The sequence below is a fragment of the Oryx dammah genome, unplaced genomic scaffold, assembly GCF_014754425.2.
Source record: "Oryx dammah isolate SB20612 unplaced genomic scaffold, SCBI_Odam_1.1 HiC_scaffold_19, whole genome shotgun sequence".
Taxonomy (NCBI): domain Eukaryota; kingdom Metazoa; phylum Chordata; class Mammalia; order Artiodactyla; family Bovidae; genus Oryx; species Oryx dammah.
In genome coordinates this window covers 63,273,967-63,298,100 of record NW_024070203.1, presented here as the reverse complement: position 1 = coordinate 63,298,100, position 24,134 = coordinate 63,273,967, and the positions used below count along the sequence as shown (strand labels likewise).

The 24,134-nt window shown below is 31.5% G+C and overlaps 1 protein-coding gene across 3 annotated transcripts in view; it reads right to left on the bottom strand.

Moving 5' to 3' along the window:
* LOC120878903 (CUB and sushi domain-containing protein 3-like) overlaps positions 1–24,134 on the bottom strand; it is a 1,427,768-nt gene that overhangs the window by 822,727 nt on the left and 580,907 nt on the right. For 2 of the 3 annotated variants that reach the window (XM_040261811.1, XM_040261812.1), the window contains 2 exons: positions 17,644–17,721; positions 9,682–9,769 (listed from right to left, as the gene is read on the bottom strand). In XM_040261811.1, the coding sequence (XP_040117745.1) occupies positions 9,682–9,769; positions 17,644–17,721 (166 nt within the window). The remainder of the gene's footprint in view (positions 1–9,681; positions 9,770–17,643; positions 17,722–24,134) is intronic. The other variant, XM_040261813.1, reaches the window with a different exon arrangement.

The following is a 24,134-nucleotide window of genomic DNA, read 5'->3' as shown; positions in this document are numbered from 1 at the left end:
TTTCTGAATGTTGAGCTTTAAGCCAACTTTTTCACTCTCATCTTTCACTTTCATCAAGAGGCTCTTAAGTTGTTCTTCACTTTCTGCCATAAGGGTGGTATCATCTGCATATCTGAGGTTATGGATATTTATCATGGCAATATTGATGTCAGGTTGTGCTTCATTCAGACCAACGTTTCTGCATATAAGTTAAATAAGCACCCGACAATATACAGCCTTGACGTACTCCTTTCCCTATTTGGAACCAGTCTGTTGTTCCATGTTCAGTTCTAACTCTTCTTTCCTGATCTGCATACAGATTTCTCAAGAGGCAAGTCACGTGGTCTGGTATTGCCATCTCTTTCATATTTTTCCAGTTTGTGATGATCCACACAATTAAGGCTTTGGCATATTCAATAAATCAGAAGTAGATGTTTTTCCTGAGCTATCTTGCTTTTTCGATGACCCAGCGAATGTTGGTAATTTAATCTCTGGTTCCTCTGCCTTTTATAAATCCAGCTTGAACATGTGGAAGTTCACAGTTCACATATTGCTGAAGCCTGGCTTGCAGAATTTTGAGCATTACTTTACTAGCAAGTGAGATGAGTGCAATTGTGCAGTAGTTTGAGATTCTTTGGCATTGCCTTTCTTTGGGATTGGAATGAAAAACTGACCTTTTCCAGTCCTGTGGCCACTGCTGAGTGTTCCAAATTTGCTGGCATATTGAATGCAGCACCTTCACAGCAACATCATTTAAGATTTGAAATAGCTCAACTGGCATTACATCACCTCCACTAGCCTTGTTCATAGTGATGCTTCCTAAGTCCACTTGAGTTCACTATCGTGATTATCTGTTGTGAAGGTCTTTTTCGTACAGTACTTCTGTGTATTGTTGCCACCTCTTCTCAATACCTTCTGCTTCTCTTGGGTCCATACCTTTTCTGTCCTTTATGTGCCCATATTTGCATGAAATGTTGCCTTGGTATCTCTAATTTTCTTGAAGGGATCTTTACTCTTTCCCATTCTATTATTTACCTCTATTTCTTTGCACTGAACACTGAGGAAGGCTTTCTTATCTCTCCCTGCTATTCTCTGGAACTCTGTATTTAAATGGGTATATTTTTCCTTTTCTCCTTTGCTTTTCACTTCTCTTCTTTTCACAGCTATTTGTAAGGCCTCCTCTGACAGCCATTTTGCTTTTTTGCATTTCTTTTTCTTGAGGACGGTCTTGATCCCTGTCTCCTGTACATTGTCACGAATCTCCATCCATAGTTCATTAGGCACTCTGTCTATCAGATCTAGTCCCTTAAATCTATTTCTCACTTCTACTGTATAATCATAAGGGATTTGATTTAGGTCATACCTGAATGGTCTAGTGGTTTTCCCTGCTTTATTCAATTTATGTCTGAATTTGGCATTAAGGAATTCATCATCTGAACCACAGTTAGCTCCTAGTCTTATTTTTGCTGACTCTATAGAGTTTCTCCTTTTCTTTGGCTGCAAAGAATATAATCAATCTGATTTCAGTGTCGACCATCGGGAGATGTCCATGTATAGAGTCTTGTGTTGTTGGAAGAGGATGTTTGCTTTGTACAGTGTGTTGTCTTGGCAAAACTTTGTGCATCTTTGCCATCCTTCATTCTGTACTCCAAGGCCAAATTTGCCTGTTAACTCCAGTTGTTTCTTGACTTTCCTAGTATACTTATATACTTTTATACAATATACTTTTCTAGTATACAATATACTTTTCTAGTATATTGGTATAATAGACTCAAACATTTCATTCTCCTAGCATGGCAGTAATTTCTGTGAGGGAGAAGTTTAGAGAAAAGGAAAAGAGCCACTGAAATTGAGACATGTATTATTTGACACTTAAGAACAGCTGCCCCGTCTCACTCTCCATAGCCACATTATAGTTGCCCTTTTATTTTGCAGTGACCCTAACTGCAGCGTCGGCTTTACTCGCTGCAGATCCTTCCCCTTTTCATCTATGCACATGCCATTATCATCTCAGTCTTAACAAAAGTAATCTGTGATAACGTGTTTTTCAACTCAGACACCGGCAGAGCAGTCCTATGGACTACTTACTCACAGATAACTCAATTTGGGCATCTAAAACATCTCAAAATATGTCCAATATTGCCATATTTATTTATCAAGCATATTTTTATGGTGACATAATAGTTTGCCTCAGATATGTCTGATTTTCCTTGACATCTTCACTCAGTTGTATCATTTCTTCCCCTGGAGTATTCTGTCCTAGCATTTGTGCTAGTGTCATCCTATTCATTCTTCAAGGACCCACTAGAAAACCTCTTTCATAAAGCTTTTCCTGCTTCCACAATCTGTTACAATCTGGTAAGCTCCTCTAGCATTGTGCATATCTTCATTACTGTACTTAAACATATTTTTCCTTGTCTTATAAGACTTTTCTAAGTGTAAAATCCTTGAAATCAGAAATTCCAAGGATTATTATTAATATGAATAATATTATTCATGTTTTTGTAAACATGATGAAAAGAGTTCAATATGTAGTGAATTGAACTGCTTAAGATAGCAAACCTGGAGCTTCATCATTTTTCTGTTAAATTCTTTGATCACATGAATTTATAGCAGGACTTCAAACTCATCATAAAACTAAATGACAAGTAAGGCAGCAGTTGCTAAAACAGAAATATTCTTGCATGCATAAAACCAATATTTTTATAAGCAATGAGGAAATATATAAGAAAACCCTTGATAAATAAAGGCATATTGTAAACTTGTTATATTTTAATTATCATTTTATGTTTTAATCTCCAAGGTGAGATCCCCACAGTCTGTGCTTTGAGATCTTAAAATTTTGTTTTTAATTTGAAATTCCTATGGAGCATAAAAGGCTTTTAAATGGAGAAATGCTGCCAAAGAAATAATGAACCTGATAGCAGTTTCTGTGTTGAACAATAAATTAAAATTTTAAATCTTTTGAAATTATAAACAAATTCTGGGAAAGCTCAGCTTGAGATGCTTAGGTTTATATACACTTTCCTTCTCCAGAAGAGACCTTGTTTGTCTTTTTGAGAGCAAAAAGTAATGTTTGATCCAAAATTTGGGTTTTCATTTGGAATATAAAAACCCTGCTATATACCAAGACTGAAATAGCAGAGAATATGTTTCTTATTTGGTAATATTAAAGCCAAAAGTGAGCTTTGGTTCTGGAAATGAGAAATATATTCAAGGAATTAGTTCTGATAGGCAGAGTGCCTGATGAACTATGGACGGAGATTCGTGACATTGTACAGGAGACAGGGATCAAGACCATCCCCATAAAAAAGAAATGCAAAAAAGTGAAGAACAACTTAAGAGCCTCTTGATGAAAGTGAAAGAGGAGAGTGAAAAAATTGGATTAAAGCTCAGCATTCAGAAAACTAAGATCATGGCATCTGGTCCCATCACTTCATGGCAAATAGATGGGAAAACAGTGGAAACAGTGGCTGACTTTATTTTGGGGGGTTCTAAAATCACTGCAGATGGTAATTGCAGCCATGAAATTAAAAGACGATTACTCCTTGGAAGGAAAGTTATGACCAACCTAGATAGCATATTGAAAAGCAGAGACATTACTTTGCCAACAAAGGTCCATCTAGTCAAGGCTATCGTTTTTTCCAGTAGTCATGTATAGATGTGAGAGTTGGACTGTGAAGAAAGCTGAGTGCCAAAGAATTGATGCTTTTGAGCTGTGGTGTTGGAGAAGACTCTTGAGAGTCCCTTGGTCTGCAAGGAGATCCAACCAGTCCATTCCAAAGATCATTCCTGGGTGTTTTTTGGAAGGAATGATGCTAAAGCTGAAACTCCAGTACTCTGGCCACCTCAGGTGAAGAGTTGACTCATTGGAAAAGACTCTGATGCTGGGAGGGGTTGGGGGCAGGAGGAAAAGGGGATGACAGAGGATGAGATGGCTGGATGGCATCATCGACTTGATGGACTTGAGTTTGAGTGAACTCCAGGAGTTGGTGATGGACAGGGAGGCCTGGCATGCTGCAATTCATGGTGTCACAAAGAGTCGGACATGACTGAGCAATGGAACTGAACTGAACTGACTTTCCTGTCTTCCCCCTCACTCCTGCCATGCACCTGGCAGCTTGTAATTATTATCAAGATTTACGTCTGATTTGCTAGGAAATAGTGTTTCCAATATAAAAAATTGGAAGCCACTCTACCTCCTAAATATTTTTTGTGCATTACAAAGAAAAAAATATTCCACTTGAAAATAATATAGGAATTGTTCTCCCTAGATCCCATGCCAATACATTCAGGGGCTGCCATTAGTTTAGCAATGGTGGTAGGCAAATCTTTAGAAACTGTCTTGGTAGAGTTTTTAATGTATGAATAATAGAGAAAAACATTCTTAACAGATATGAAGCCAATAAACAAAAGGTATTTTATATTTACATGGGACAGAGGCTGGTCCTTCCATTAAATAAACCAGTCTTGCTTCTGTATGTGGAGGTTGTGATTCATTGTGTATCTGCCTCATAGAGGCTAATTTTCCTTTGAGATGACAGGGGCCCAGTAAAAGAGTTAATTTAAGCTCTGACCAAAGTGTATCACTTTATAATGGGCTGATACAGTGTATCTTTTGACAGTGATTTTTATTCCTCTATGGACTTTCCCTTTTCTTATTCTTTGGGGTGCTTCTCATACCTTTTATATATGAATGACCATTGTTTCATGCTTTTTAAACACAGAAAAGTTATTATTTTCCTTTCTGAAAAAGATTAATCTAAAAATATTGTATCTACTATTTCTGAATCGGTCCTGATTGTAGCTGACATTGAAATTGAAAGACAATCTAATCCACTCCTCTTGTAAAGAGCCCCCAACTCATATCTCTGCTTGATATTTTCTTTTTTCCAGATCCATGTTTTTATTAGTTATGCCTAAAAGAATCACTATCAATTTCCTGAATGTACTGATGTTTATCTTGCCTTTGCACAGTCCTTTTCATGCTTATACCTGGGAAACTTAGGAATTCTAAATAGAAATTATATAACAAGGTATATTCATTATTCTCAATCTCAACAGGACTCTCAAAATTACTTAGCAAGGCAATGTTTCTATATAAAACTTGATTTCCCACTATTGGTGATTACTATTTCCAGCTTTTTTTCTCAAAGTTCCTTTCCTATACATTCCCATCTCCTGTGAGACAGGAACGTGTGTGTGTGTGTGTGTGATATAGGGTCTTGCTTGATGCATCATTACCAAAGTAAAATTATTAACCATGAGCTCTCTCATTTTCCTATTACAAAACCTCGACCCACCCTTGGAATTGTGCTTATTTTCTCCAAAAGAGTTATGTTCTTTCATTTATTTTTTTCCCTATCATCAGTATTTTCCTCTTACAGGATTATTTATATTAACCAATAAATATGCTCTGGTTTCTTGTGTCTCTAAAAAGGAAATCTCTTTTGACTCCCTAATGACTACAGAACTTACCCATTATTCTTCTGCTTTACGGAATTTGATGTTCCAAAGCTATTACCTATCTGAACTGTCTATTCACTCTTTAGATTATCTCAATTTGTCTCAACCTCTGTCACTCCAATGAAATCACTCTTCCCAACAACCTTCATGTTGTTGAACTTAACAGTCTTCTGTCCTCATCATTTTCAATTTTTCAATTGTATTCAACATTCTGGACCCCCTTTTAAGGACTTATTTCTCTTGCTTCATTTACACTTATTTCTCTTGCCACTCATGAGAATGATAAAATAGCTTCTTAAATTTCATCACACCATGAAATAGCATAGATTTTTGCCCTAGGTCACAGATTCTAGTTCTCTGCAATCACCATATTACAAGTCTCTACCATCTTAAATCCAGACTATTTCAGTGGCCTTCTAACTAAAACTTCTATTTCCTTTAATCTATTTATCTAAAGTATGAAGCATAATGTACTGAAAAGACAAATTGAATATGTTTCTTCTCTCACAACTCTTTATAGCCTTCCTTAATAGATAGGTAAGCTAAATGAGGAGTCTGACATGCTACAATCCATAAGTTTGCAACAATCAGACACAACTTAGTGACAGAATGACAAGAAGAAAGCTGAATGAGTGAAGAAGCCTAGGTGTGACCATTGTGAACCAGAGAGCTTGTTCTGCCTAAAGGGAACACAGGTTAATAGGTTCCAGTAGATGTTGCAAGGAAGGTACATTGGTTTTAGGGGCAAAATCTAAAAACTGAATTACAAAAATATTTGAATGATTGTATGAGTGTGTGTGTGTAAAATCTCCTGATTTTCAAATGTTGAGTCTCATATTTTAAAAAACACTGTGTGTTTAAAACAAAACATATCTTCAGACCAGATTAGGTAGAATGGCTGCCAATTTGCTTCCTCTGCAGAAGAGATTGGTTTCTCCACATCTCCTTAACTTCATTCTACCACTTTTCTATTGCATTCTGTGTTTTTCTCCAATTTACATTCTATAATTTAGACTCTCTGATCTTAATTTTCCTGAAATAGCTCATCAAGCTCTCTATGAGTGTGAGGCTCTTCCTTTCCTGTAGAATAGAGACATAAAATTCTTCTGGTATCAATGAAAGTGGGACCTTCTTACACTGGGTGGGTTCCTATCCTGACAATTTTATCCTCAATTTTTGACTTCCCAGTACTTTCTTTTTTGTGAGCTTCATTTAATTATAGTCTTTTTTCACCACTAAATTTGAAGCACTATGTGGGACATGTACTATGTCTGCTGTTACGTGTGTTATTTGTTCCTGGTTCAAAGCCAGGCACATAACAGGCAAGCAAAACAAGCAAATAATGAATGTATAAATATAGAATTGGTCTCTGGACTTCATGTCTTTAGAAAACAGATTCTAATCACACTTTATCACATAGCTCAACATTTGCCTCTGTGAACTTCATCTAGTTGCCAAAAATACCGTAACTGTTCTGTCTCCATAATATTTTTAAAGATTCTTAAATTATAAGAGTATATCTTAGCCTGATTGTAAGCTCCTTGATTCTTCACATCTATCAGGGAGCCTAAAAAATTATTGCAAGATAATCTGATGATTTGAAATTTACTGAAAGGTACTTTAACCCACTATATTACTATTACTAATAGTAACAAGCCTATTTCTAATAAACCCCATATTTTTGTAAAAAGTGAGACCAAATAGATACATCAATGATAATTATTTCCAGTTACCTTTTCATACTGTAATAGCAGCTAGAATTAAATGCTTATTAGTCTTAAGTTTGCTACCATGTTTACATATCTCATGCAATATTCCCCTCAATCCTAGGAAACAGGTATTATCATTTTTAGATCTGAGGAAAACATCCTCAGAAAAGACCATATATTGATGGGTGATTGTAAGAATTGTATCTGAATGAAGTTTGTTTGGTTTCAAAGCATAATGTAACACAATGATTAAAGGGTCAAGATATAGAATCAGGAAGTAATGAGTTCAAATTCCAGCTCCATAAAATTATTAGCTGGATAAGTAGACTTTCAGTTTTATCATTTGTAAGTAAAAATAAAAGTGTTAGTTGCTCAGTTGTGTCTGATTCTTTTTGATGCCATGAACTGTAGGCTCTCCTCTCCATGGAATTCTCTAGGCAAGAATACTGGAGTGGGTGCTGCTGCTGCTGCAAAGTCGCATCAGTCGTGTCCAACTCTGTGCGACCCCATAGATGGCAGCCCAACAAGCTCCTCTGTCCCTGGGATTCTCCAGGCAAGAATACTGGAGTGGGTTGCCATTTCCTTCTCCAATGCATGAAAGTGAAAAGTGAAAGCGAAGTTGTTCAGTTGTGTCTGACTCTTAGTGACCCCATGGACTGTAGCCTACCAGGCTCCTCCATCCATGAGATTCTCCAGGCAAGAGCACTGGAGTGGGTTGCCATTGCCTTCTCTGAAAGCCATTCCCTTTTCCAAGGGATCTTTCCAACCCAGGGATCGAACCTGAGTCTCCTGCATTGCAGGCAGATATTTTACCTGAGCCAAAGTGGAATAAAATAACAAACAGGTTTTTTATTATAGGTTTTATTATTATAGGGTTTTTATTAAATAAAGAATATATGTACAAATACCAGGTATACTGATGACACTTTGCAGTCTATAAAATATCACTTTTAACTACTGAGATTGAGATTTAGTTGATTTTTAATATACTTACTTAGTTTATTAAGCTCTAATTCTAACTGGATTCCAGGTCTTCTGAATTTCTTTTTAATGTGATTTTTTAAACAATATTATCTGTATTAATTATCAGCCTGGTTAAAGTTCTGCAATTTTTTTAAAAAATTACAATTTTATTCATATTGAAATAATATTGTTTTCCCCTCCAAGAATATCAAAATATAACTTTAAGTCAAATGATCCATGGAGACAAAATATTCATAGGTTTTTATTATAAGAACTACCTTTTTAGTCACCGGGAATTTCTTCAGCATATCATTTGTCCTTTACACAAACAGAATAACAAAGTAAAGAATATAAATGTGTAGTATGTGAAACTATAACCATTATCATTTTTAAATTTAATATATTATGAATATTTTGTGAAAACAGTATTTGTGAACTAAATTATCACTTAGTATTTTATAGGATTTTTGTATCTTTTATTTGTAAAGTGTTACATTCAGAGGACTACTGAAAATTCAATATTTTTAAACAATATTGTGTCATAGTGTAAATTAATAGTTACCACACTACTGAGTGCACTATTCCTTTGACACATTTAACCATGAGTGCTCTGTGTGCTAAATAGCTTCAGTCGTGTCTGACTCTCTGCAACCTCATGAACTGTAGTCCACCAGTCTCTTCTGTCCATGGGATTCTCCAGTGAAGAATACTGGAGTGGGTTACTGTGCCCTCCTCCAGGAGATCTTTCCGAACCAGGGATGGAAGCCATGTCTTTTTTATTTCCTGCATTGGCAGGCAGATTCTTTACCTCTAGCACCACCTGGGAAGCCTAGTCTACTATGTATATTTTCTAAACCGTAAGTAAACTTAATTTCAATTTTTAAAATAAATACTAAATTTAAGATGGAGATAAAACTTATTCAAATTAAATTTCCTTTTAAATAAAATGTTTATAGAACATTTGCAGAAAGATTTCACATGCAGTATCTCATTTGAAACATCATTCTATGTGATAATTTGATTTACATGTTACAGAAGAGGGAACTCTGGCAGACAGGATTGAAAAACTTACTCAAGATCAGACAATTAATAAACATCAGAATATGAATTCAAACTCACGTATTTCAAGTTGAATCTCATGATTTTTCACTTATGGTGCTGTGCTGTGCTGAGTTGCTCAGTCATGTCCAGCTTCTTGTGACCCCATGGACTGTAGCCTGCCAGGCTCCTCTGTCCATGATGATTCTCCAGGCAAGTATACTGGAGTGGGTTGCCATGCCCTCCTCCAGGGAATCTTCCCAACCCAGGGATCCAACCCACTTCTCCCACATAGCACATGACAATAAATTAATCATTTAAACTTTAAACAGTTCCCTAATAAATTTGATGTTATTTAATTAGTCACTTCTGTGAAATATTATTAATCATAACACATCAGTGAAATCTAGCTGCCACACTTTTAAGTCACCACATCTTCATCTCCATACTATTAGTTATATTTGAAATTTAAATTAAAATAAACTTTAACAAAGTTAATAATGAAATAAACAATTTAAAATCGTACCTAAAATCTGATCCAACTCTCTTCCCATTTTCTGGTTCTCCGGGATCTGGGCATAAATTGGAAGCTGTCTTAATACCTCCCTCATTTACTGAAACAACAGGAAAACAAGAAAAGAAAGAATCAAAACATGTATGATTAGAAAATCAAGAGTGATATTCATTTCAAATTGTACATAAAATATATTTTTGTATTTTATTATTCCAATCACTATAATTTACACATAGAAAGTTAAATATAATTTTATAAACCAATAACGAGAGCAAAAACACTTTTTAATTTGTGGATATATAAAGCATAATTTTCATGTTTCTATTCAATGACATATTACTTTGAATATTAACACATTAACAGTTAACACTTTATTTTTAATTACTATAAAATTGTGAAATCTCTGGTAATGCACTCCCTAGGTATCATTGCCAGAGTTTCCATTAATTATTGGCAGCAGAGAAGTCACTACCAGTTATATCAGTGTAATCAGATACTTGTTATTTTTAAAGTTGCAACATAAAAATAAAACTTTATGGAAAAAGTTTAAGGATAATGGCACTTTTTAACTGGTATATAACAAGGAATTTATTCTGCCAATGTGAAAATAAAACTGTGGTGCAAATTATCAAGCATGTCATTGAATTATGCTATAATGCTGAAAATCTAATAAATTAAGGGCTTTACCCTTTAACAAGTCCCATGACTATGTTTTAGTTAGTCATTGTACACTTTCAAAAGTTTCTTCAGAACAGCCTATTAATAAATTATGTATTGATATTTTCAGTGAATGTGATCACAGTAAATAAATAATTCCCTAAGAAATCTTTTATTTTAGTGGGAAGATTATTAAACCAGATGAAGTCTGAAATATCTGAGTGACACTGTTTCATGAATTCAATCTTATAGCAAATTGGAGAATAATTTCTATTTGCTCTTCATCAACTTATCTGCTTTTTAAAGAAAGGAATAGGACCTGAGTAGAGACTCCAGAAATGAACAAATCTAAACTTTGCTATGGTTCTTGTCCTACACTGTGAATTGGAATCACCTATAGAGTGTTTTTTTTTTTTTTTTTTGAAAGAACAGATGCTTACTTTTCTGTCTAAATATTCTAATGCAATAACTCTGGGCAGACACTGTGAACCAGTTTGTTTTGTTGTTGTTTTCTTGTTTGTTTTTTAAATAATCTTACAGGGGATTCTAATGAAGAGTCAATGTTTAAAAACACTGGATCCCTGCATCATTTAGCATGGATTGTCAACTTATTTAAATTGATTTATCAGATAGCAAGATAAGTATCTTGCTTATTAAGATAAGTATGACCAACAGTCATAACTCTGATAAAGCTGTCATATTTTCAACTAGGTATGAAATTCTGCACTTTTATTCTATAAAAATTACTTTCTCAAATACCCTCACATATATTTTTATTGCTCTCAACTTAATTATAAATTCACTAATGCATACAATACATGTGATTTTTTGTTTTCATTTTCTCGGTCTGCTGACTTGCTAATTTATTTTACTTCTCTGGTTTTTGTTATTATGTTTTCTTTTGGCCACTCTTTTACTTTAGCTTATATCATATACAGAGGGCAAATTTAAAGGCACTGATCCACAATCCTCAATATGCTGAATTTTCTTCATGACTTGAAAAGTTCTCTCTTTGCTAAGGACTTCCAACCTAAGGTTGTATCTTTTTTTTTTCCCCCCAAGCTCCTTCCTGATCTTTCAGTGGGCTACTAGGTCCCTACCAAAAATCTAATCATTTCATGTGCATGCTCAAATCTAACTTAATCTTTGATTTTTTTTTCTATTATCATTCTCTTCCAATTCATCTTGAGTACTAGAAGAGAATTAAACTTTCTCAAACAGAGCTTTCATTACTGTCCTATGATTCTAGATTTCGAAGCATATCTATTATATTTCCCAATAGCCACCAAGATACATCCATAACCCAAGTCCAACAGATTCTTTATTTTTATGCAAGTTTAATGGTTAGCCATGCTCCTTCTTTGTTTTGTGCCTTCTCCAAGTCTTCATGTTTTCCTTTTCTTCCTCTTTAGCTATCACAATTCTATATATAATGTTCAGGACTCAGCTCAAGTCCCACCTTTTGCAAAACACAATCTCTCATTTCTTTTCAGATATTCTAATCCTCCCTGATGGCTCAGATGATAAAGCATCTGCCTGCAATGAGGGAAACCCAGGTTCAATCCCTGGGTAGGGAAGATCTCCTGGAGAAGGAAATGTCAACTCACTCCAATATTCTTGCCTGGAAAATTCCATGGACAGAGAAGCCTGGTAGGCTACAGTCCATGGGGTCGCAAAGAGTCTGACATGACTGAGCGACTTCACTTTCACTTTTACTTTCTAACATGAACAATTTTATATTTAATTTTTAAATTATCTTATCATACTCTTTCATAGTTTCATATTCCATTGCTGTATATACAAATATATACGTGATAAAGATAAGGAAAAAGCTGTAATTACTTTAATATTCCTACAGTACCCAGATGGGGGTAATGATTTCTCAGTGAATATTTCCTAGTAGTTTAATTAAAAACAATGTGTTATACACTGTTTACAGTGAGTAGAATATTTTTTCTATGGGAAGCACTGTGTTTCTTATCTCTGACTTTTGAAAATGTTATAGTATATATCATTAAAATGTGACTTTTTAACATATGATAGAAATAAGAAAAGGTAGTGGCATGATACAGGCTTCTTACATTAGTATATTAAATTTATAACACAAATTATATATAAGTATAGAAATGGGGGAATATATTTGAAAATAAAAAATAAATGTCTTATTTTTCCACTTTATCATCATTATTACCTAGTTTAATAAATTTTAACAGCAGCTAACACTTACATCATACTTACTATATGTCAGTAACTAATCTACACCTTTTGGAGAAGGCAATGGCACCCCATTCCAGTACTCTTGCCTGGAAAATCCCATGGACAGAGGAGCCTGGTGGGCTATAGTCCATGGGGTCGCTAGGAGTCGGACACGACTGAGCGACTTCACTTTCACTTTTCACTTTCATGCATTGGAGAAGGAAATGGCAACCCACTCCAGTATTCTTGCCTGGAGAATTTCAGGGATGGGGGAGCCTGGTGGGCTGCCATCTACGGGGTCACACAGAGTCGGACACGACTGAAACGACTTAGCAGCAGCAGCAGCAGCAGCAGCAGCAGCAATCTACACCTTTTACATGTATCAACTCATTCAATTTTCACAAGAATCTGAAGGGTAGCTACTATTATTATACATTTCCTACAGGTGAGGAAACTGAGATATAGAGAGGTTAAAACATATTTCTAAAGTCCTATTTCTACTTTCTGCCGTGGTCTAGGTTGCAACCTTGGCAGACTGATTCAAGAAATTCTACTCTTAACCCTTGAGTACTCCATCCTATACAGAAAGTTCAGAAGGGCAAAATGGTATCAATAATTAAAACTGAAAACACTTTTCCAAATATTTTATTTTTCTTCCCTAGTGGCTCAGATAGTGAATAATGCAAAGCATATTTATAATTTTCACCATGTTCACTTAATTAATCCCAGTTCTTAAGATTTAATTGTCAAATTACTTTTGTCTATTTGAAAAGTACCTTTCAAACTACTGTTTCTGGATATCTACAATAGGTGAAAAAGTTCCCAATTTAAAATGTGAAGAAAATAGAGGAGAGCTTCTGCAAGATATATATATTTAAGGTTTTTTAGTTAAAGTATTTAAAACTAAAAAAAAAAAAAAGTATATCATCTATTTTTCTTATATTTGCATGCATGCTAAGTCGATTCCCCACCAGGCTCCTCTGTCCATGGGATTCTACAGAAAAGAATACTGGAGTGGGTTGCCATGCCCTCCTAAAGGGGATTTTCCTGACCCAGGAATGGAACCCATGTCTCTTATGTCTCATGCCTTGACAGGTGGGTCCTTTACCACTAGCACCACCTGGGAAACACCTTTTAATAATCAAGTAGCATAAAAATGCTGGTTTATTTCTTATATCATATTTCTTATATTACTTCTTTCTTATATTACCTCTCTCTTATATTACCTCTCCTGCATTAGCAGGTGAGTTCTTTACCACTAGCACCACCTGAGAAGCCCTTCTGATATTTAGATACTAGATAATTTTCTGTAGCTAGTGATGCCAAGACATTTAAATGAAGTTAGTATCCATTCAATTACCTGTTTTCACTAAATAATGCCATTCAAACAATTGGACAAATATATATCACTTTTACTTCTTTCAATTTGAATAATAACTTGTAAAAAGAATATGCATGCTCTTTTAAAATTAATTACATGGACAGGGCCCTGTCTCTTGAAAAAAACATGACTATGGGAATATTCCTTTTGCTCTGATCTTAATGATAACAATAATACTGTTATTATTATCATTACTACTGCTACTACTAATACAATATGAATCCCTTTCCCCACATATCAGCAGGAAAAAAAAAAAAAACAGAAAGGAGAAAAGAATTTAAAATTTAAAATTTAAATTTAATTTTAAATTTTAAAATTTAAAGCAGAATTTTAAAAATTGGATGAATTGTCATTTCATGTAACATTGAAGTATGTTTATTATATATGTATTTATAAAATGTGCTATAAGAATCTTTTTGCACTCTATTATACTATGTTTTAGCTTGAAAACACTATAAAATTAGTCAATATCAGAATAAAATACTATTATTATAAGCAAGTTTTCTGAACCATCTAATTTTATATAGTATATAATATTAAAAAAAGTGGGCAAGACTAAGTTCAATCAATTGAACATTTTTAAATATAAAAATATTTTATTTTCTAAATTAAAAATAGTTTTTACTTTATTTGCAAATCTATTATCTTTGATAAACAACAAGATATAGATAGACTACACAGACATCAGGTACCAAAGTTGGAAAAATAATTTGAATTAGCCATTTAAACAATGAAATTCTTCCCATGAAAACTGTTGCAGTTTCCTAAATCTCTTATTAATTTACTTCTTAGTTAAAATTTAAAGGTGCTATTATGGGAAGACACACTTTGAAAACGTCTGTAGTTCATGTCCTCTATAATTATGCTCACTTCTGGAAATTCTTATGATAGAATTGTTTTTTCAAATAATATAAGCTTTATAATTTTATTTTATGTGAATGTTTAATGTCATATAAAAATTGTCTTCTTTGAAAATTTGGCCCTGTTTTAAATAAATTATTCAAACAGATGAAAACCCAAATGCTTACTTGATAACAAGTATATGATAATGATAAAAAACTAAAGCATTATAAACCTCTCTGTGATCAATCATAGATAATATATATTTTAAACTATTAATAGGTACTAAACATTTGAGGAAAAAATTGTAGAAAAATAAAATTTAAAATTATATTGGTTTATTACTTTGTGACTATCAAAGAATTGACAAAAATAATTTTGTCTTATTGAAAATGGATTTATATTCAAAAAGAAAAATAAGAAAGCTCAAGAGTATATTTTACCTCTTACATAAGCTAGAACGGATGAACGCAAAATTTATTTTAAAATTATGAAGTAAATAACACATTTTGCTTTATGAGTAATTTTCTTATTTTTGTCTCAATAATTGTATTCCTGACAATTTAAAAGTAATTTTTTAGTTAAAAAAGAAAAAAAATATATATATATATATTTAATTAGGGTTTATTTGTCTCCCCAGACACACTCATGTCTTAATCCCCTTTTTGTTCACCCTCATAACCACTGTACAAGAACAATGAAAATAATATGAATGTCCTCTAAGGCAATGTACCAAGTATAAAGAGCTACATACAACTTTTTTTTTTTTGCTAAATAAATTTGACATGTAACGTTGTTTAATGTTAAGGTATACATCATGTTATTATGATACATTTATATATACTGTAAAATAATTGCTGGTGATGTAGAGTTATATACATCTTAATTCCTTGATAAATCTCAGATGTTCAGTAATAGCCTGATTTCCCCAGGACATGGAAAATTTTGAAGTATGAAGCATACAAAATAACATTTTTCTAGCCAAAATGAGGAAAAGGAAAAAAGAAATAGCTTATAATTCTCCTTAGTTTCCAAAACAAACACATTAACCACACAAAATATTTAGGGAAAAGTAGTAAACAGAATTATTTAAGTCTGCAAACATTTATTTCATGTTGACATGATAAAACTTGATATGTCAGAATAATTTCATCTAACAAAATTTTTCTGTTCATATTTTTATTATAAAAAAAATTTTTTCTCTCTGAAATGTATCAAATAGTTATACTGAAAATATTATAGATTATTTATTGTTCTTAAAAACTAATATATCTAGTTTGAAAATATGTTTTAATCCTAAAAATACAACACTGTAATTATAACAGATTTACTCTGTTGTATGGCAGAAACCTGGTGGCTTTCTTCCCTGGTGGCTTTCTTTCCAGGTGGCTTTCTTCCCTGGTGGCTTCGTGGCTCAGATGGTAAAGCATCTGTCTACAATACGGGAGACCTCGGTTTGATCCATGGGTGGGGAAGATCTCCTGGGGAAGGAAATGGCAACCCACTCCAGTATTCTTGCCCAGAAAATCCCATGGACAGAGGAGCCTGGTAGGTACAGCCCATGGGGTCGCAAAGAGTCGGACATGACTGAGCTTTCACTTTTCACGGTAGAAACCAACACAAAATTGTAAACACTATAAGGCAATTTTCCTCCAATTAACTAACTAAATAAACAAATTACAATAAACAATAAAGCATTATTATATGACTAAATACTTTGAAATGAACTGTCTAATGCTTTCCAAACAGGTAATCCAATTTGAGGATTTCCTACTAATATCTCCTATGTTTGGTTTCATATTCACAAATCTAACAAAATGTGAAAATCATATATTAAAATTAGAACACTTTAAAATATTTGATACCAACAAGCTCCAAGTTTGCTTTTGATAATTGCTGTAATTGCTCAATTATATCATTTACTGTTTCAAATAAAAGTCAAATATGAGGGTAGAACCTTTATCTGATATAGTAAGTGACTGTTTTAGAAATAATTTTAAACTTATTTCATCAGATCATTTGGAATTGAATAAAAATAAATAATGCTAAAATATATATATTCTCTAAAAAAGAATAACATGTATTTATAAGAATTAACCTTATTTATTATCAATAAGGCATTTCAGAAATCAGATGTGGTGTCATATCTTCTTTCAAAATTTATAATATGTATCTATAAACTACTACTGATTAATATTGAAAAATGCATAGCTCTCTTAAATGTTTTATTGTATGTTCATTTATATTCATATAATAATGAATATTCTAGTTTGATGATTCTTAATCTGAGGGTTATGGATGAACTTCAGATGATCTATAAATCCCTGAATATTAAGCAAAACTGTGTACTGCGGCACACATAAATATATGTAATTCAGTTCATTTCATGAGATTTATCTTAAAAAAGTTAATTAGTTAATTCATTTACAAAGTTCTTGACTTAAAGAATTTGAATAAATTAACTCAAACTAAAATATCTTTTCCCTTAAATGAAAAATTGCTATTAAAATTTTCCCTTATAAAAATAATCATGTTGAAATGTAGATATGTTCAAACAAAAATTCCTACAAGAAATCATCAATTTAATTATTTTTACTCATTTTTTAATCTCACATACTAGAATTAGAAAACTAGAATGTTATCAACATGCTAGATCAAAAGAGTTTTTATTTTTTACATTTTGAAACAATCTGAGCTCCAACATCTACCACATTAACCTAAAATTCAGTATGCATTTAAATATAAGAAAATATTGAATAATAACCATGCATGTTATATATATATTAATGCAGTTAATTTGCTAAATACACAAACATTTTTATAAAACACACAAACAACATAGACAACCACAAACTTCACTCTTGCACTAGAGAAAGAAACAAAAAAAGGAGTACACTCACAGATAGAAAACTTGTTGCTGTTGTCTTTCCCTGGAAACAATTTAAATCCTCTAGATTTAAAATCTATGGCCTTTTTCACTAGTTAAGAAAACAAACAAAAACATGTATCAGGATACACAATTTCAAAATGAAATTCAAGTTAACAAATTTTGTTAGCATGGTATTATGCAAGTTAAAGAAACTGCTTTCTTAAGCCTGATGTAGGGTACCCGGAAGAAAATAAAGGAAAAAAATAGCAATCTGATTACTAAATAGTAAAAATACCAAGCGGTATAAAAATTTTAAAGGTTCTATAGGGAGAATCCTGCAAACATATATAGGTACTTTTAAACACTAATGAGCTTTTGTAGAAAAGCAAAAAAAAAAAAAAAAATTAATTATCATAAATCATTTGAATTCATCTAATTTTATGAAAAACTAAACTAGAAAAATAAAAATACTGATATAAAAGTGGGAAGAATTTAATGAATCTGCTTTTTTAAATAAACTAATGTATTTTTAAAGTAATTTAGCTTAACTTAAATGTTAGGACACATTTAAGAAAATTACATCCTTCAAAAACCTTAAAATGTATTTTATTATTTCTTCTGATAACCATTTCCAAATTTCATAAACACTGCTTTTGAACAATGATCAATGTTCAGACTATATTGTATGATATTTATGAAAGTGAATCACAACTTTTTGGATTTCATCTAAAATATGTTGCTACTATTTTTGATATTATGATATTAAATAAACATCATAAAAGGCTAGCATATTTCACCGTTACCAAAGCAGGTATGACTGGATTTGCCTAAAGAAACACATAAACTCAATGAAGTAACTTGGAATATTTTAGAAACATTTTTTCAAGTATTTTAGTATTTTAGATGAAATTATTATCTTTTAACTGTAAATTATTTTGTTAACTACAGCTCCTATAAAAGTGATAAACTAGTCCAGAAGACTACTTTCTACTTTATTTAAGTTTTAATGACACCAAGTGAAATAAAGTTAAAGAAATTTTAATTAAAACCTTACTAATTAAAAAAGTATTATGTAAACTGATCTAATGATACATTTAAATAACAATTATTGTATTTAAAAACACAGGAACAAGAATGCAAGGGATATATTTAGCTTCCTCAATTATAATTTGAATTGCTTTACATATTGCTTTTTATTAGGACTACAGATAGAAATGATAGCCTGAAACATTTTGGCAATTAGGTTTTGTTCATTCCATGAATTTGAAAACAGTAAAACTGATTGCTGTTAGAAGATTTAAAGTGATCATTACACTAATTCTTACTTACCATTTTACCCAGTTAGTTCAAATGAAGGGTATTTTGTTGATTTTGAAGGGATTTTTTTATTTTTTTCCTGCTCACTAACTTTAAAAGTACAAAGATAGAGACAGAGTCTGATGGCTTACTGAAATATATAGTTATGAGCTACTGATACATAATATTTAAAAAAAAAAGATGAAAATGATCCTTGAAGTAGGATTTAAAAGATCTGATTCTTTAGTAGCTATTGATTTTGGACAAGAATCTGCCTTTTTATCTCAGTCTATTCTCTTAAATTAAGTAGTTAGGACTAGATGACTACTTTACAATTTTGAGATTCTTTATCTGAGGCCCTTTATTTAGAGTAAAAGAATGGCTGTATCTTTTTCAGGTTATGTTTTTTGTTGTAATCCTCTTACACACCCCAACCCCTTAAGGTAAGCTGAAGTTTAGTCCTACTGTTGTATTTGGCTGGTTGCTTTAAATTTAGTTCTGCTACTTGTAAATTTTCCTGCTGTCTGAAATTATTTTTAACAAAATTTGCATTTTGTATTTTGAGGCACAATTCTAGATTCTCCTGATCTAAATATGAATTATAAATAGAAATTCTACCTCTACTTTTCTCTACATTATAAAATTAATATTACAGAGGGGTTGCAAAATTTCACAGTATTTTTAACACATATCTGAAATACTTAAAGAATAAAGAAAACATGAAAAGATTATAAACTCAAAGAAGAAAATTGGAAAGAAAAGTCCAGAGGCTCAAAGAGCTCAGTTACTAGAAATAGTCAATTATGAAAACTACTCTGTGTGAGTGTATGTGTGTGTATATGTGTGTAGAAACGAGGTTTATGTAATGTTCTTACATTTAAACTTGATTATTTAAGAAGTTTTAAATAGCTTTCTGGTTCTGAAAGGACCTGGCCTTATTTTTTAAAAGCATCTATTTATCAATTTTTATTGAAGAAAAGTAAAAAGTAAAAAATAGTTGTAAAACAGATGCAGAAGATGGAAAGCCAGGAGAATACCCATTTTAGGGATAAAAAGGAGTGAATAGAAAAATAACATAAAATTTAAATTAACCAAAATTTTAAAATATGTTTAACAGTAAACCCATAATTTAGATAATTTTATAATTTCAATACAAAGAGCATATCACATATCTTTTCTTGAATATTAATAAACTGAGAGGACAAATACTACAAGTACCAATTGTAAGATATGCTCTAAATCATAAATCAGTGCGATGTTAATTCTCAAATATATGCCATAAAAGATATATTTATCACATTTTACAAGGAATATGTATTAAATATTGCCATGATATCAAGAATAAGTGCTGCTAATCATCACATTTATCTAATAAAATTAATCTAACTTTTTCTACACGTGTATTTCAGCTATAAGCATGTCACATTTATTTTATCACAGAGATATTAAAATATGTTGTATATCATTTTTTAAATGATAAAAGACAATGTGCTGCTTGTGTTGATCTCTTCCACTGTACTGTGAGTTTCTCAAAAGAAGCAGCATTCTTGTACATAAGAGGTTTTTGTTGCACAAGTGGATGACTGAATGTATATATGCAATATTGTAAATTCTATTTAACTGGAGGCATTTTGTTCAGATAGTTTCCTTGATTAGTAATGAATTAGGAAGGAAAGAAATAAATGCTCAGGATGAAATATTTTTATCTGAAAAGCTTTTTCAACTATGCATGTTCTGATAACTTTTTAATATATTTCATTAAATGCAAGACATGTAGACATATATGCAGAGATCCATCACCTGCATTTTCTTCTGCTTTTCACTTTTCACATGCTAAACAATTTTGTTCATTTTCACTTATTACTTTTTTGGTTTGATCATGCCATATTTAACATAATGAAATATTTTTTATAAAAATAAATTTATAAAATTTCATAAATTTATATATTTCATAATTTTTCATATTATTTCATAATATCTTATATTATGGAAAATATCTGTCAGAAAGGAATATATTAGGCTCAAAATCAAATCCATCTTTTTAGTTGTAAGCCCAAGACACTAAAAACATTTTGTTCTTATAATCCTCATTTATGCAGTTTTAAATCACTGTAGAGAATTATCATTGCAGTATTTTCCAAATCAATATTTTCACAATGAATTTTAATTTATAAAATGGATTTTAAAAACTTACTAAAATACTGATGTTGTTTGGTGTTACATAAACCTCATGTAACTTCCATGTTAATCACCTAAAGTTACTTATTTAAAATTATTAAATTTACAATGTCTTATTAAAAATAATCATATATGTCCACATATGGATAAAGCGCTAGATTCTGTTTCAAATATCAACACTTTTTTGTGTGTGTGTGCGAAGCAGGTGGCGTATGAGCTTATTTTTATGTTACAGAGTCTTCATTTATAAAATCAAAGTGCTGGTGCCACTTTTAACCATTAGGAAACTAACCACATTACGCAAATGGACTAACAGGAATTCAGCCATCAGCTGGAGGTTTAGAAAAGATGATCTTCAAGTCTTCCTTCTATCACTGAGCTTCTAAAATTTAGTCATAAAACATTTCATGGCTTCAATTTTCTTATTTTAAAATTGATACACTCTTTACTATATAACCTCAAAGTCACACACCAATATTTTTTATTCTATTTCACTGCTATGTATATACAGTGAAAACTTATAATTTTTGAGAACATTTATCTTTGAAAAAGAAGAAACAGACATGTTTAGTTTTAGTGAGCAGAACATTTTTTCACTGGAAAGTACTGTTTTAGATTTGTATGGAGAAATAGGATTTGTATGTTTCTGTAGAGAAACATTGGCCACTATTTATTAAATGTTATCTGAACATCTATATTTAAATACAATAATAAAAATAAATGCAAAATTCTGTTTAATTTTCCAAATTTGAAGTAGGCATCTTGACTATAATTTATCTTGTAAGTGGTAATAAGTTCATTGTAAATCTGTGATTAAGTGAGAGTATGACAGCCCTTCTGAATATGAAAATAATTTTTTTTTGAGAGAGTTTGAATCCTATTGATTCGGGGGTTATTTATGATTCAACTTCTCAAATAGACAGTGACTTTCTCTCCTTTTAAAATTTGATAAATAATTCCTACTTTTTACTTTGAAATAAGTATCATTATGCCTTTATCTTTATATTCAATAAAAAAAATACACTAATAAAATTTTGCCTGTTTTTGTTTTGGTTATCAAAATTAACTAATGTGTGTTCATGTGTGTGTGTATGTGTTCCAACTTGAGAATATGGCTCATCTCAACATTGACAATAGGTACATTTACATGTGTAATGAAGAAATTCAATCACTTGGTAGGGATTTTATTACAGATCTTTAAAACACAGCCTGTTATTTGTAGTATTTCTCTCACTGGACCAGAAGTTGGGAAACCTGTGTTCTAGTCCCATAAGACATGGAACAAGTTGTTTAACTTCTCTATATATTCCTAAGAGATTCACTAATTTACCCATATTATTTAGGTATAGAATTTAGAGCAAAGGAAGAAGGAAAGACTAATCAGAAATATCAATTTTATCTCAAAGATTAAAATGTGTTGAGACTATAGAAGTAGTTTACTATGTTCTGAAAGTAAGTTTCATTGGTTTGAAAGTAAATGGCGGTTCCCTGTTACAGGCCTAAAAACGTTAGCACTGTTTTTTTTTTTTTTTCCCCCTACATTCTACACTGGTAGAATAATTCTTCATAATATATGTAACATGAAGGCTGATAATTGATCATTCCATCCCATATTATCGTTAGAAGAAAGATGTATGGCAAAACCAATACAATATTGTAAAGTAATTACCCTCCAATTAAAATAAATAAATTTATATATTTAAAAAAAAGAAACTACACTGATGCCAGTAAAAATTAGGTAGTACTACTCTGATACTCTTTACTATCTTTCATGTAAAATTTACCATTGGATATAAATTTCTTAGAAAAAGAATATTAGCTTTATAAATATTTCTGTAGTGTAATTTTAGCAAGTGACTAAAGGTATGTTGCAAGTAAATCATGTTTCTGGCCTATACAGTAAAAAAGTATAGAAAATTCAGCAGCATATTAGTAAGTGGTTCATGAGTGTTTCCAAAAATATTTTATTTTAGAAGATGTTAGAAGAAAAGAAGTAATACTGGCTTCCATTTGATAAGAAAATTAGTGGTGCAATGAAACATGTTCAAAAACACTGAAAGTTCATTTTTAAAGACTTACATTTTAGGGATATGCAAGGTCTAAATATTTTTAAATGACAGAATTAGATCAACTAACTTTATAAGAAATGATGAATATTAAATTTTATAACTACTTAAATATAATGCATTTTACCTTTTAAAAATCACTAGAGTTAAGGAATATAGTTTAGATACTTTAATATTTTTTAAGTCCAAAATATCTATATATGCTACCCTGCTAGCTTGTGACTAGCACTTATGATCCCCTCTTTTTAGTTGAAAGAGAATTTACAATCATATATTGTGTTATATACTTAAATTCTACAATAAATACCAAGAATCAGGACATGGAAAAGTTCAGTAAATGTTAGCTATTTAATTATTTATAATTTTAAGATCTGGTCATTTTCAGAAGACATTTCAATTGGGGATGCACTATCATAAAATTTCTCAACTATTTTGTGTTATGTCTTTTTCATTGTTTAGAGATGTTATACAAATTCATAAATTTTCCCTGGATTTCCAACTTTAATTTTATTTTTTTATATCATTATAAACCCCTCCAAATCCTTTGGCCAAACTAGTATATTTGGTATAAATGTATAGAAACATTCTTAAATGTTAACATATAATCATAACAGTTATTACAAACATATGTGTAGGTATTCAGCATAATTTATGTCATTCTTGTAACAGGCCCATTTTCATTTTTACAAAGATTCTAAGGCTATAAGGTCTCATAGTTGTAAAAAATCAGCCTAAACCATAAGTCTTTGAAATTTTATTTTTCAACCACTTCAGACTAAGAAATAAGTCTAAAATTTTTACTTAGAAAACTGAACCAAGTATAAGTGTGAAAGAAGACATCATATTTTGTAAAATCAATTTGCTAATTTTCATAGGTCTTCCAGATTGAATTAATTTTTTATTTTTATTTAATAAATAGTGGATGCTAATTATTGGATAAAGATTCTAAAATTTGTATATGGGCTCTCTTCTCTTCCAGAAA